The 15,684-nt window shown below is 39.0% G+C and overlaps 1 protein-coding gene across 1 annotated transcript in view; it reads left to right on the top strand.

Annotated features, from left to right (window-relative positions):
• Positions 1-15,684, top strand: part of lrp2b (low density lipoprotein receptor-related protein 2b) — a gene marked incomplete at its 5' end in the record, with an annotated part of 68,581 nt that overhangs the window by 10,226 nt on the left and 42,671 nt on the right. The window contains 21 exons of the mRNA XM_081391943.1: positions 89-291; positions 394-534; positions 660-869; positions 1,193-1,388; positions 1,547-1,672; positions 1,836-1,966; positions 2,113-2,250; positions 3,444-3,722; positions 3,808-4,047; positions 4,228-4,350; positions 7,339-7,455; positions 8,262-8,639; positions 8,752-9,000; positions 9,755-9,963; positions 10,093-10,277; positions 12,913-13,141; positions 13,258-13,435; positions 13,528-13,656; positions 13,755-13,921; positions 14,099-14,242; positions 14,782-14,891. Coding sequence (XP_081248069.1) covers positions 89-291; positions 394-534; positions 660-869; positions 1,193-1,388; positions 1,547-1,672; positions 1,836-1,966; positions 2,113-2,250; positions 3,444-3,722; positions 3,808-4,047; positions 4,228-4,350; positions 7,339-7,455; positions 8,262-8,639; positions 8,752-9,000; positions 9,755-9,963; positions 10,093-10,277; positions 12,913-13,141; positions 13,258-13,435; positions 13,528-13,656; positions 13,755-13,921; positions 14,099-14,242; positions 14,782-14,891 — 3,882 coding nt within the window. The remainder of the gene's footprint in view (positions 1-88; positions 292-393; positions 535-659; positions 870-1,192; positions 1,389-1,546; positions 1,673-1,835; positions 1,967-2,112; positions 2,251-3,443; positions 3,723-3,807; positions 4,048-4,227; positions 4,351-7,338; positions 7,456-8,261; positions 8,640-8,751; positions 9,001-9,754; positions 9,964-10,092; positions 10,278-12,912; positions 13,142-13,257; positions 13,436-13,527; positions 13,657-13,754; positions 13,922-14,098; positions 14,243-14,781; positions 14,892-15,684) is intronic.

Genomic DNA, 15,684 nt, shown 5'->3' with positions numbered 1-15,684 from the left:
GTTGAGAACCACTGATATAGTGCTTTTTTTTTTTTTTTACTGATTGCTAAATTTATGTTTATATTTGTACTCTCAAATGTGCCTCCAGGAAAACAGTGCTGAATGGAGGTCATCAGGTCCCCCATCCTTTTGGGATTTCGGTATTCGAGAACCATGCCTTTTTCACTGACTGGGTCAAGATGGGTGTGATTCGAACCAACCGCTTCAATGGCAGTGACCCGACTTTTCTTTACCGCTCCACTAACAGGCCTGGACAAATTGTGGTTTCCCATCCAGCTCTTCAGCCCTTCGGTGAGACAAAGTTGAATGTTTATAATACAAACTATAAAATACTCACAAAATTAACAAGGCCAATGCTAAGTATACATCATAATTGGCCTTTTCTGACCGCAGTGATAAACCCATGTGGCAGACACAATGGCGGGTGTCAGCAAATCTGCCTTCTGAGTCACCGCACTGACAACGATGGACTGGGTTACCGCTGCAAGTGTCGCCTAGGATACGACCTCCAGGATGACCGCCACACTTGCTTTAGTGAGTGACAGATAGAGCCTGCCCGGCAAATCATGAACCTCACTGTTTGTTTTGTTTGTTCACAGGCTTTATTTTCAGTTCAACTGCACCAGATCCTCTGAAACAAACATGTCTGTCTCTTTCAGAGATTAAAGATTATTTGCTGGTGGCTACTGCACAAGCGGTCAGGGGGATTCCTCTTAACGTGTCTTCTCAGGAGGATGTCACCCTGCCGCTCGCTGGCATGGCCGAAACCTTCTCTGGTTCTGGAGTGGAGTATGATGGCTCAGTGGAGACAGTGTTCTACAATGACAGAATGCGGCAGCTCATTTACAAATCACCCATCAATGGCACCAGTGAGTCACCGGAAAACACGCAGCTTTTTTGTTGTTGTTTTTTAACATTTGGATACTAAACTTTTAAGTGATTTTCAAACTTTTTTATGCAAAGTAACATCTTTGATTAAATCCAAACAGCAATGTTAAAATTAATCTGCTATTATAAATAAAACATGGAAAAATTCCATAAATGTAGTATTTATTACATTTTAAATTAATTTTAAATATTTATAAAAATAAATAAAATTGAATTCATATATAAAATTAGCAAATGGATTTTCACCATTTTCATTAACATTTTAATAAAATATAAAAATCTTTATTTTGTGGTTATTTCTCAGATCATGAGATCCTGACCGGTTACAGAGTGGGCTCTGTGGAGTCAATGGCATTTGACTGGACCTCTAAGATCCTCTTCTGGATATCCAGCACCTATCGCACAGTCTCAGCTTTTAAAGTAACAGATGGATCAAGACAGGACATTGTTGTTAAAAACTTGAAATACCCCCGGGGGATTGCTGTGCACCCCAGTGCAGGGTATGAGACATCATGGGCAAGAATACATAATTCAGAATACCATTTTGTGCTAAATAAAACATCTTTATAATGTAGTGTAAATACATAATAACTACAATTACATATAAGACTAAATAATCTTAATAATCTAAATAAAGCTCTATTTTGCGATTTTTTAGATACCTCTTCTGGTCGGATTGGTATCGTCCAGCTGTGATCACCAGAGCATACACAGATGGAAGCAATGCTGTTCCTCTAATTAACACAACACTTGGCTGGCCTAATGGACTTGCTGTGGACTACCTGTAAGGAAGTCCTCTTAAAATAAACCATTTGATTTCTGAAATAGTTTGTAAATGAGATAGGTTTATTCACTTTCCATTCATATTTCATTCCGACACAAAGATCAGTTTGGACAATTAAAAAAGAGGGCTAAAGGCTGTCTTAGATGTTTGTTGTGCTCCACAGGATGGATAGGCTATACTGGGTTGATGCGCAGCTGGACCGGATTGAGCATGTGAGCATTGATGGGTTTGACCGACAGGCCTTCTCCAGCATTGGACAAATCACTCACCCTTTCTCACTTACGATACACACAGGTTGTCACTTCTGTGTTTCTTTAGTCATCTCAAAGCCACATTGTGATGTTGATGTTGAGATGATTTTAAACTACAAAGACTGTTATCCAGCATTTTTTAGATTTGTTCCACTTGTCACTGACTGATCTGTCTCCTTCATTTGTTAGATCATTTGTTTGTGTCAGACTGGAGGACGAATTCTGTTTTCCGAATGAGGAAGAGGGATGGTGGGGAAAATATAGTTCTCCGAAAGGGCATCTCAGGCATAATGAATGTTAAGGCCTATTCAGCTGATCTCCAGGACTGTGAGTGACACAGATAAGCAGATGGTCACAGATTCATTATGATGTCTGCAGTGCCGAATTCACTTCATATTGTGACAGGCAAAATAAGTTTTTGGGTCCCCCCCAATACCCTCACAACCGGTAGCTTATATACATACAGTACATCATCGCTGTCTGGCGTAAACCTCAAATATCCAAAACCACTATACTTTTCAGGAAATTATTATTATTTATATTTATTTCAACAATAATTAAACACTGTGTTGTCACAGTTGATATTATTGATATTGTGGCTTTATATGGTCAGACACTTGCATGTGTCAAATTGAGGGTTTTTTTTTTGTGTGTGTGATTGTTTATTTATTTATTGCAAGGTTGAAGATGGTCCACATGTGTGACCACAAATAACTATATACAAGACCAGGGTTTACTTGTAATAAAAATAAATAAAAAATAAATAATATATATATATATATATATATATATATAGAGAGAGAGAGAGAGAGAGAGAGAGAGAGAGAGAGAGAGAGAGAGAGAGAGAGAGAGAGAGAGAGAGAGAGAGAGAGAGAGAGAGAGAGAGAGAGAGAGAGAGAGAGAGAGAGAGAGAGAGAGAGAGAGAGAGAGAGAGAGAGAGAGAGAGAGTTACTTGAGTAAAGAAAAGTTGTACTTATTCTAGTAACCAGGTTTTCCAGGCACTTCATTCACGATAGAGGCGGGTGTAGTTATGAGGTTTGACTGACAATTTGAAGATCCAATAGAGATACAAGATTTAGAGATTTAAATTTAGATTACGAGGTTTCTGCCCGATATTTAAAAATTTGTTAATTTAGAAATTAATTGTCTTACATTGTTTTACCATTAGAGTGAAATAATAATAATAATAATAATAATAATAAAAAAAAACTAAAACAAGTTTTCCTCACTGTAATTGGGCCCCCCTGGGCGTGCGAGCATAGGTACGTGCCGCAATAAATCTGGCTCTGGATGTTCGGCCACCCTGACATTTTAAAAATTTTCACCCCAAGAAAATTTGTAAAAAAAAATATTCGGCACTTAAATGCATTCCCATCATAGAAGAGGTGTATTCATGTTTTTTTAATAAACAAATAGATTGGACAAAAAAAAATATCCTTGTACTTGTTAGATGTAAAGTATTATTTGTCACATGCAAAGTAAGTGATAATCAACTACTTTAATCTCATTGCTGTGTATAGTATTCAAAAGCAGATGCAATCTGATTCCAAACGGCCGCTGCAGCCACTTCTGTTTCCCTACGCCTGCGTCCAGCCGTGTGTGTGGATGTCCCTACGGCATGAAGCTGCAGGACAACCAGAGAGACTGTGTGAAGGATGACTCTGAGCCCCCACCAGATGATAACTGTGGAGACTATGCTTTTCCCTGTGACGGGGGTCGATGTGTGCCAAATTCTTACCGTTGCGACGGTGTGAACGACTGCGTCGACAAAACAGATGAAGCCAACTGCACAGATCCAGGTGTGTATGAACATGTGAGTGTGCTTGAGCACCACCTGAAGACCTAGACATGTCTATGAACATCTCATTTCACCTTTTTAATCAGGTACAACCTGCTCTCCATATGCCTTCACCTGTGGGAACAAGCATTGCATCCCTGCTAGATGGCGCTGTGATGGACATGATGATTGTGGTGATGGTACCGACGAAGATAACTGCCCCACACGTGGTCCAACCACCTGCCCATCCAACCTATTCGCTTGCACCAATGGAAACTGCATCCCAAAAGCGTGGGTGTGCGATGCCTTCAACGACTGTGGCGATGGTTCTGATGAGAGACAGTGCAGTGAGTATTGAAGAATTTCAATGTAGGGTCAGTGAATATGCATAAATGTTTATTGTCAAAGACATTTTGATAAAAAAAATGCACTCTGAAAAGCCCTAGCACTGCCCATGTACACAAATTTGACACAGCAATACATTAAGTTAATTATAACCACTGTCATTCTCCTCTGTCCTCTTCCAGATTCCACTATCACCACCTGCCAGCCTGGCTTCTTTCTGTGTCCAGATCACCGCTGTATCTATAACTCATATGTCTGTGATGGAGACCAGGACTGTTTGGATGGCTCTGATGAGAAGGACTGCGGTAAGACAGTGATTTGATTTTTAAGGCGAGTCACTAGAGGCAAAAAGAGTGTTTTTTTAGACTAGTGGACAGAAAACATCCAAAATACACTTTTAACTGAGCACTTTATCTATTTGCGTCTGTAGATTTCAATTACAGTATATATCTTTAAAGGCCGTTTTATCAAAATGATTTTTTCTCCTACATTGAGCTAAAAATCTCCATTTCAGTAACACTTACATACACCAAACTTACTTTACAGTTTTATTCTTATCTATATTCTGAAGGTTTTTACAGAGGGGTTTGTTCATATATAATGTTCCTGATTTTATACAACATTTTATTCTTAAAAAAATGGCGAAAATGTATTTATGTGATAAATGAGTGATAGATAGAGATATCCAAAATCCCCTCTGTAAAACCTTTGACTCTAATATATAAAAAAAATGTAACAAGAATTTTGAACCTGACTTTATCCAATGTTCAGATTTTTGTTCTAGAAATGTATGCAAATTAGTAATGCCTCATTTGCATATTTAAACAAAATTTCAGAAAACTTGTAATACATTTTTTTTTTTTTTTTTGCAATTATTAATGTAATCAATCAACTGGTGAAGCATGGTGATATTTATTAAAAAAAAGGTATTACCCTATTCACCTGGGCAGGCCCGTCGCGACAAGGCAGGCAAACCAAGCAATTGCTTGGGGCCCCGAGCTGGCCTGGGGCCCCAAGACAACGACTGGTTAAGAATAAAATGCAACGACAAACTGTGTGAGCGCCCCTTTGATGGTCAATGCAGTAAAGTGCAATGACACTGTTATCGGGATCCCCCTCAAGGGGGCCCCCCTCAGTAGTCGCTGACAGCAGCCAGCCAACCACGCGATCTCTGCCGCCGCAAAATACAAAACCTCCTCGGCAGTCATCATGAAGCGGAATTATGCTTCAGGAAGCCAGAAAAGAATGAAGAGAAAGGAAGAGGAGGATAAGAAAAAACAAGATAGTGGTAAGTAGGGGTGTAACGATACACGTATTCGTATTGAACCGTTCGGTACGAGGCTTTCGGTTCGGTGTTCGGTACGCATTTTCAAACCGAACGGTTCGTTGGATCATTTTTCCTGCCGACCAAAATTTCGTTATTTCAAATGTAGGCGGGTCGCGCGTGGCAAGCGCGCTCATAATGTTGAGATGCCGGCGCGACTACAACATTGCCCAACATCAAATGGCAAATGTAATGTAAGCGGAACGAAACTGAGCTACTCGTTATTGTGTGGTTGAAGGACCGTTGTTTATCAGTTTGGACCAGTGCAGCGCGAGACGATCGTGATCATGCGACACTGTTACTACACAGCACTAATAAGAGATCCAGTAAAGAAAGCATTTGAATTCGCCACAGAAGTAATAACATCGCTGCGAGATGTAGTGAGAAACATTCACATTGTTTGGCAGGAATAGTAGGCTATAATGCCTTCAAGAAACATTACGTCGGTTTTATTTTGACATTATGAATACAATGCCCTCAAATGTTAATCTTAACTAAAATAAACATTTGTTTATAACTACTACAATATTAAATTTATGTTTTTTCCAAGGAGCTGTTTTGTTTTATATGCTCCTAAGAAGAGTCAATTATAGCTCCAGAATTGCTCAAAGTAAAAAGAAATAATATTTTATGGTGCTAGTTTTAATAAAAAAAAAGAAGAAAAATAAATAAATCAAGGAAATTGGCATTTCTTTCTTTTTGCTGTATCGAAAACATACCAAACCGTAACACGTGTATCGTATTGAACCGAACCGTGAATTTTGTTACATCCCTAGTGGTAAGTGATAAATTACACTGGATAAAATAGCTCCACTTGTCTTGTACAAATGGTGTAATTTTGCAGCAGGTAGGCTAGAAAAAAAATATGTTTATGTTAGCTACCTGCCTGACGGCAAATGCTGCTTGTAACAAACAGTTAGTGCAACTTTTTTTTCGAACGGATATGTTTTTTATTGGGGGGGCCTCCATGTCCATTTTGCTTGGGGCCCCCAAATTCCTTCAAACGGCCCTGCACCTGGGGTGTCTCTCCAAGTAGGAGGTTAAACGGATCATTGTTTATCCGTGATCCGTACAGAATAGGCCCCACGGTTCGGCATGATTCGTGGATTAATTGCAAGTTTAACTACCATAGAGTGAAATTTTATAATTCACACACTTTTTGTCTTGCTAGTTTACACATTCAATAGATTTTAAACCATTCCAGTGCTAGAAGAGGCAAAAAAGAATTTAATGCAGTACTCGTACACTGTTATCTGTGCGCACAGCAGCACAGACCCAAAGCGCATGCACACACAGAGAGACATGTTTCAGTTCCAAATTCAGTTCTCAGAATTGATTCCTCTTTCGCGTCTCCTTGCACTTGGATGGACAAATACACACAAAATTATGTTAAAATACCCATCTCGGCAATTATTCTCATAAACACCTTTGGTTATGTCTTAAGTGAACATAAACAGTTGAGAAAGATATTGAATGTGTATCATTATATTGGATTCATTAGGTCTTAAAGTGACAGCAGTATACATTTCTGCCATTGTCTAGTTCATTAATGTAAATCAAACAACAAAACACAATCTACATAAAATTTCTACAGTGAACATTTAATTATTTCATTTCTGTACCTGAAATAAATACTACAGTTAGACCTTTCACTTGCCTATTAAAATGTTTGAACTTTATTAGATAAGTAGTTTTTGCTGTGGTATCGGAGTACTTAAAGTGTCCTTTAAGTAGGCTAATAAATGGAAAGCAAAGATAAGCTTGTGCCTTTTTAGAGCAATGACCATATCTCAAAATCCAATCAACAATCAATTCATAGAACCAAGTCCTCACCCTACATTTTTTCTTTGTTGATAATCTGTTACACTCGGATGTACATCACAATACGAAAGAAAAGATCTGTAACTAGTTCTGTTTCATCGTGACTTTAATTAACATGGATGACATGAATGTTTTGTTTTTTGGGTAGTGTACTCCTGTTCGACGTTCGAGTTTGCATGTGCCAGTGGAGATCAGTGTGTGAGTCAGAGCTACCGCTGTGATGGGGTTTATGACTGCAGGGATCACTCAGATGAGAGCAGCTGTCGTAAGTTATATGTGTTTAGAAGTCCTCTTTCAGCTTGGTTTTAGGGGATCATATGACATAAATTTGGTTATTTTAAGACTTTTTTGCTGTTAACTGTGACTCCATGTCTGTGAAAAAAAAATAAAAAAAATTAGATTGATGTTCATGGAAGTGAATCAGTTTTTACATATTTAATTTCATTAATATAAGGCACAACATAAAAGGTCTTGCAATAATTATTTTTTTGTCAACCAGTATTTTAATCTCTATTAATTTTCCACAAGGTTTACAAATTTCACAAATATCTAAATACATTTTAAAACCTTGATTTCTGTCATATAAAATATATAAATATAAAAAATAGAAATATTTATTTATTGTAATTGATGTTTAATTGTTGTTGAAAATAATTTATATCTAATAGTTTTCATAACAGAAACATGGGATTGTGCCATATATGTCATCATCATCATATGGATATAAGCTACTAAATGTGTATCTAGCAGTGTAAAATAATGCTAGTGATGACTAATAGCTGGTGTTTTAAACAGGGTTAAAACACAGAGGTCATTGTGCCTTTGCCATTGTGGGCTCGACACTATGGAATAGCTTGCCTAATCATGTTCGCTCTGCATCTGACTTGTCAGTTTTCAAGCTTGAAAACACACTTTTATTCAATTGCTTTTAATAACTTGTAATTTGTATTTTATTTTTCTTGCTCTGTCTGTTGTGTGATATTTTATTGCTTTGTAAAGCACATTGGTCAGCTTGTCTGTATAAATGGTGCTATATAAATACATTTTGACTTGACTTGACTTTATGTGCAGCCACACGTGGGCCAGGTCTGTGCCATGATGATGAGTTCCAGTGCCAGGTCGACGGATTTTGCATTCCGAAAGTGTGGGAATGTGATGGTCATCCAGACTGTGAGGATGGCTCTGATGAGCACAATGGCTGCCCGCCCCGTACCTGTAGTTCTGTACAGTTCCAGTGTGCTAATGGAAACTGTGTGCCTCAGAGCTGGATTTGTGATGGGGAAAATGATTGCAGGGATATGAGCGATGAAACAAATTGTCCCACTCCACCATTCAGCTGCCCATCAGGTCAATGGTTGTGTCCCACAGACCAGGTGTGCATCACAGAGGCTCAGGTGTGTGATGGCCAGAGAGACTGCCCAAATGGAGCTGACGAGTCTCCCCTCTGCAGTGAGTTCTGCTGCAGTTCGAGTAAAGCAGGTGTTACATGTTGCTATATGTTGTTGATGAACTTCTCAGACTGTTTTTCTGTCTCTTTCTTTCTTATTATTGGTCTTATTAGATGAAAATGACTGTCAGGTAAATAATGGGGGCTGCAGTCATGGTTGTATTCAGGGTCCATTTGGAGCTCTGTGTACCTGTGACCCAGGATTCCAGCTGCTGAACGACTCAAAGACCTGCGATGACATAAATGAGTGTCTGATTCCTGGATTCTGCAGTCAAACCTGCTTCAATGAGCGCGGCTCCTTCCGATGCTACTGCCAAGATGGCTACCAGCTGGAGCCAGATGGACGTACATGCAAAGCCATCTGTAAGTAACAACTCGATCGTTTATACATCAAACATGATTGAACTAAGATTTTATGTTGCTGAATTGCATTTCTAGTCAAATGGATAACAACTCAATGGTTTTAAAGGGTTAGTTCACCCCAAAATAAAATTTCTGTCATTAATTACTCACCCTCATGTCGTTCCAAACTCGTAAGAACTTCGTTCATCTTCGGAAAAAGGAACTTCGGAAATATATTCTTTCTGATCCCTCCATAGACAGCAACGAAACAACCACTTTCAGGTCCCAGAAAGGTGTGCCGTGGTGCTCATGTGAACAGCGTCTGCCAATTGGCTTCGACGTTCTGATGTAGAACCCGGAAGTGCTGCACTGTGGTTACAACGTGTGGTTACTCTTCCCTTCATAAAATTAAGGTTGAACAACTGGAGTCACATGGACTATTTTAACGATATCTTTTCTACCTTTCTGGGACCTGAAAGTGGTTGTTGCATTGCTGTCTATGGAGCGGTCAGAAAGAATATAATTCATCAAAAATATCTTCCATTTGTGTTCCGAAGATGAACGAAGTTCTTACAGATTGGGAACGACATGAGGGTGAGAAATTAATGACAAAATTTTCATTTTTGGGTGAACTAACCCTTTAAGGCTAGTTCACACTGCTCCAACTAACACCAAATCCAAAACATTTCTTGTGAAGTAGTTTCAGAAATTGTTTGTACAGTAATATAAGAATAGTAAAACCTGAAATCTGTGGGAAATATGTAATCTGCTCCAGCCCTAGGTGATGCCTTACTTCTGGTGGCCAGGCGCAGTCAGATTGTCGCTAACCGCATCTACTTCAGACCACCCCTTGTCAATCCCGTAGTCAGCGGCGTGAGCATCGTTACTGTAGACTTTGATAATGTCAATAAAAGAGTCTACTGGGGTGATTCATCTGAGAAAATGATCTATAGTTCATTCCAGAATGGCACAGACAAAAAACAGGTAAGTAATAAGAAGAAATAAAGATTTGTTGTCTTATAGGGCTTATGAATTTCATTGTATGGATATATTGGATCTGTGTTAATCAATTACAGTTCAGGATTAATTAATTTGGTGATGTCGATATATTAGGTGTTCTCATCAGGCCTGATGGTGCCTGAGAGTATAGCAGTGGATTGGGTTGGTAGAAACGTTTACTGGACCGACTACGTCATGGAAAACATTGAAGTAGCCACTCTGGATGGCCGCTTCCGGAAAATTCTGATTACCAAGAATGTCACCAGCCCTCGTGGACTGGCTCTAGACCCCCGCAACCAGTATGCATATTGGACATACTTACTAATTTGTTGCTATTTAATGAATTTTGAAAGACTCTTGAAAATGAAAATTCTGTCATAATTTACTCAACATGTCATTCCAAACCAAACATTTTTTAAAGGGGTCATATAATGCCATTTTTGTACAAGCTAATATGATTCTTTAGGGTCTAAATTAAAAGTTTGTAATATACTTTAATTAAAAATTCTCATTAGTAAGAAAACACAAATTTTACCAAGTCAAGAACAGCTCTGTTTTCAGCACGCCGTTTAAGTGCATGTGTCTTTAAATGATAATGAGCTTTGCTCACCCCGCCCCTCTGTTCTGTGCGTACTGCGTACACAGTTTTAATAACACAATAACCATAACGCGTTGTTCATTATAAACGTGGGATTATGAATTATATTGAGAACGTCATACATAGAAAACATGCCGTAATGTACCCTGAGTGTAAACAGCCGCATTCATCGTGAAGTGTGTAAGCGATTTGCAAAGATTAATATAAATATTAATATAAAGTTTAATAAAAGTTACACTCACTTCAGTTATTCTGGAGGTGCAGCAGGAACACGAATAGTTGGTACCAATCCTTTTTTCAGGAGCAGCTTCTTAGCAAAACCAGCTTTATAATGTTACTGACCCTCGTTTGTAAAGCAGTCTGGTGAAATGATTCGCGCATTGACGTTGATCGTGGGGAATATTCCCTTCGAAAAAAAACTCAGCCACTGCGTCTTCAGCGGTTCGGATTTAGGAACATCAAAATGACTGCTGTGTTCCTTATTACACCCAAGAACAGAACACCACAATCCCTTAGACGCCATTCTGCTCATAGACAGTGCTCCAACGTTTCAACAATGACCGCGGCACGCCGGTCCACGCAAAGTATGATTGACAGCTCGCTCACGAGCGAGGGCGGGTCAGTGTTGAAACGCTGCTGTCAATCAACAATCGTGGGAGGGGCGTCGATTTTGTGACGTCACAAAATCGAACGGCTTGATTTGAGAGAGGGGAAAACATATAAGAAGATAAAAAAAAAAAAAAACACTGGATGGATTTTTATCATTTTATGATGGTTGTGTACAGGCGCTGCCAACACACATTTCAGTACAATCAACTTGTAAAAGTGCATGTACCATTATATGACCCCTTTAAACAGAAATTGCTTGATGCAGGAGAACAAACCTCATTGGTCCTTGTGGAAGCTCCAACGTGCTTGCATGACCCACGAGAACAAATCTCTTCAGCTCTCTCATGTTAGGCAAGCACGTTTGATATTCCGTTAACCACATTTGATGTGCTCTATGTATTTGTGTTAAAGGGGACCTATTATGCCCCTTTTTACAAGATGTAATATACATCTCGGATGTCCTGTTAAATGGGATGCTGCTGTTAAATGCTCTGGCGTGGAGATAAACTGTGTACAGCTCATTTAGGGGCGAGGTCTATGCTAATAGACATATTAGCAGCAATATCACCCTGTAGAACAAGACTGGTTGCCCACTGAAGCTAAGCAGGGCTGAGCCTGGTTAGTACCTGGATGGGAGACCTGAGAAAACCAGGTTGCTGCTGGAAGAGGTGTTAGTCAGGCCAGCAGGGGGTGCTCACTCTGTGGTCTGTGTGGGTCCTAACGCCCCAGTATAGTGACGGGGACACTATACTGTCAAAGGGCACCGTCCTTTGGATGAGACGTAAAACCGAGGTCTGACTGACCCGAGGTCATTAAAAATCCCATGGCACTTCTCGTAAAGAGTAGGGGTGTAACCCCGGTGTCCTGGCCACATTCCACCTATTGGCACTTGCCAATCATGGCCTCCTAATAATCCCCATCAACTGAATTGGCTCTATCACTCTCTCTCCTCTCCACCTATAGCTGGTGTGTTGTGAGCGCACTGGCACCGTTGTACTGTGCCTGCCGTCGCATCATCCAAGTGGATGCTGCACACTAGTGGTGGTTGAGGAGAGAATCCCTGATATGACTGTAAAGCACTTTGGGTGTACAGTAGTACATATAAAAATCGCTATATAAGTGCCTCATTCATTTATTCATTCATTCATTCATTCATTCATTCATAATAGAGCAGAGTCCGTCAGCAGTCTTGGGCAATGTGACACCACATTGCTAGAATCTGCAAATGGCTTGTTCTGAGACACTGCTTTTGACTTATGGGTAGTGGGTGGATTTTTAACATTTATAGTGTGGTTGTGTAAATACTGCTGACACACATTTATGTTCAAACACCATGTAAAAGTGAATTTTGCATAATAGGTCCCCTTTAATCAATGTTTGTATGTGAATACAATATTAAATAAAATCTGTTTATCATAAAAAGTGATTGTGTCTCTTCATGTAAACTGCTTGAATCATATGGATTATGATTACTTTACGATCTCGTTATGGAAATTTTTAAGTGTCAAGAATGAACTTTCGATACAGGGACAGAAATCTCTCTTTTATTTATAATATCTTCATTTGTGTTTTGAAGATGAACAAAAGTATTATGGGTTTGAAATGACATGACATGAGGATTAGTAAATGATGACAGAATTTTCATTTGTTTGTAAACTGTCCTTTTAAGATCACTTAAAGTGGAGTCTTTTTTTATAAAATTATAATTCCTTCTGTTTTCTTCTCAGTACCAATCTAATGTTCTGGTCAGACTGGGGTCAGAACCCTCGCATAGAACAGGCTAGTATGGATGGACTCGGAAGAAGAGCAATTGTGACTAGCAAGGTATACTGGCCCAATGGACTCACCCTGGATTACACAACTAGAAGACTATACTTTGTTGACGCCTACCTGAAATATATTGACTACTGTGACTATGACGGCAAAAACAGGCATCAAGTCTTCGCAAGTGACATGGTAGGAGTTAAAGTGCCTGGTTAAAATCCATCTATGTTTTACATTAAGTATAAGGGCACAGTCTGAGTTTATCTGGTGTCATATTTTTCACTCATCACACATCTCTGTATCTGCAGGTTCTTCAGCAACCACATGGCATAACCATCTTCGAAGACAACATCTACTGGAGTGACCGCTACACAAGTCAAATCATGAGGACTAACAAATTTCATGGAGGAAACATCACCACCCTTCTGAGCAGTGTGTACCAGTGCATGGGTATCGTCATGGATCACCCTGTCAAGCAGCCTTTAGGTTAGGCTTTCATGCAGGTTATTTATGAAAGGATATCTGGCCGTTTTTTCTTTCTTTCACTTGACTAACATAGTCTTTTGGCTCCCATACAGCACTCAACCCCTGTGAGAACCATCCATGCAGTCAGCTGTGTCTTCTATCGACCTTAAGACCCCGATACTACATGTGTGACTGCCAGTCTGGCTGGACCCTTGCCAGCGATGGTCGTACTTGTACTAAAGGTCAGAGTCTTTACAAAATTACTGTGTGCCATTTGAGTTCTTGAGGTCTTATGGCCTTTTACTTGACTTAATTATGCTGTAATACTTATTTTTCCTAGATGACACACCATTCTTGATGGTCGTCAGAGATACAGTGATTATGGGAATCCCTCTCAACCCCAATGACACGTCCAACAATGCCATGGCACCAATTTCAGGCATCACACAGGGCCGAGATATTGATTTTGATGACCAAGAGCAGTTTGTCTACTGGGTGCAAGGCACTGTCAGTAAATCAGTCAATATCTTGACTATTCCATAACATTGTTTTGGAATTAACTCATAACATTACTGACACTATTTTAACTATTAAACAATATTTTGAAATAGAAATATTTATAAAAAACGAAGAAAAAAAAATAGTAATGTTTATCTTGAAACTAAGGTTGAATTTTTCCCCTAGGGTTCAATTTATAGAAGCAAGACAGATGGAGCAAATCGAACTCAGTTTGCACCAGCTGCTATCATTGGTTCCCCCTCTGGTCTTGCCTTTGATTGGATTACACGAATCATGTACTACACTAATCCCTCCGTTAAGGCCATTGAGGTGAACATCATAATTTCTTAAGATCAGTGACACACATCAGCATATTATATCATACATATCAATTTATTGAATTAAATTGTGTCCCACTTTATATTAGGTGTCTATAACTACTATGTACTAACATTTTAATTAATAATTTGATACAATGCACTTATTGTGTACATACACGTTTTTACAATGTACTTGTATATATTTTTAATACCTGCATGTAATTACAGCTGTAATTAATCTCTGTAGTTACATCTATAATTACTCTGTTGACCCTTCCGTTAACACCTTAACCGACCCTTAAACCTACCCATACCACCAAACCTGTCCTAACCTTACCCATATTCCATCTCAATAGCAGCACAAGTGTTTTGCAATAAAACATCAACACAAAAAACTTCATTGTACTTATTTTTTATGTAAGTACATAGTAGTTAAGGACACCTAATATAAAGTGTGACCTTAACTTGTAATTTATTTAATTATGTTATGTATTATTATTATTATAATTTTTTTTTTTTTTTTTTTTTTTGCTCTTGACCCCCCAAAAGGTAATCAGGGTTGATGGATCTCAACATTACAGGAAGACTGTCATCACAAACACAGGGAAACCTGAAGGAGCTGGAGAGCCAATAGGAATAGCTCTTGATCCAGCCAGGGGGTAAACACTTTTTGTGACTAGTAGACATTTGTCCTGTTCTTATTCTTTAGTTATTAATAGGGCTGTAGTCAAGACCACCTTTGTCGAGTCTAAGACAAGTCCAAGACCTGGACTAGTCGAGTCCAAGTCAAGACCAAGTCCAAAGAGGTTCGAGTCCAAGACAAGACCGAGTCCAAAAAGGTTAGAGTCCGAGTCAAGACCGAGTCCAGGAAAGGAAAAAAAAAGTCTGCTAAAAAATATAGCCTATAGAAATTAAATCATTATGTAATAATAAAATAATTAATGATTTTAATTTTATTTAAAATAATTGACTAATTCAAAGAGCACACACATTTGTTTCGACTGTCTGATCAGCCTCACATTCTGTTCCTGTCAATCATACATGCAATGTCAACCAATTAAACTGCATGAGGGAGGGCCGAGCCAACTCACACACACACACACACACACACACACACACACACACACACTAGAGATGCGGATAAACCCCGGATTGGGCGGATGATGTGGCGAAAAATAATATTTTAATTAAATTCGGGTGGGTGGCGGTTGAACAAATCAAATGAAAAAAGTTTGCCACTAAGCAAACCTGCAAGCTGAGCCCAGCTGTCTATTGGAGGAGGCCTAAACGTCTCGTAGATGAGACTGCCTTGGTTATTTTGTTTCGATATTAGCTATATTTTAAAACAGCCAGTCATTTTAATCTACCACTCGTGGAATAGGCATTTAAAAGAGAGGCAGATTATGGAGTGATATGACTCAGAAATTACTTCGGGCAATGTTCAGATGCCAT

The sequence above is a fragment of the Scardinius erythrophthalmus genome (assembly GCF_964197995.2).
Source record: "Scardinius erythrophthalmus genome assembly, chromosome: 18".
Taxonomy (NCBI): domain Eukaryota; kingdom Metazoa; phylum Chordata; class Actinopteri; order Cypriniformes; family Leuciscidae; genus Scardinius; species Scardinius erythrophthalmus.
The sequence above is the reverse complement of the archived record's forward strand: the minus strand, read 5'-3'. Positions and strand labels throughout refer to the sequence as shown.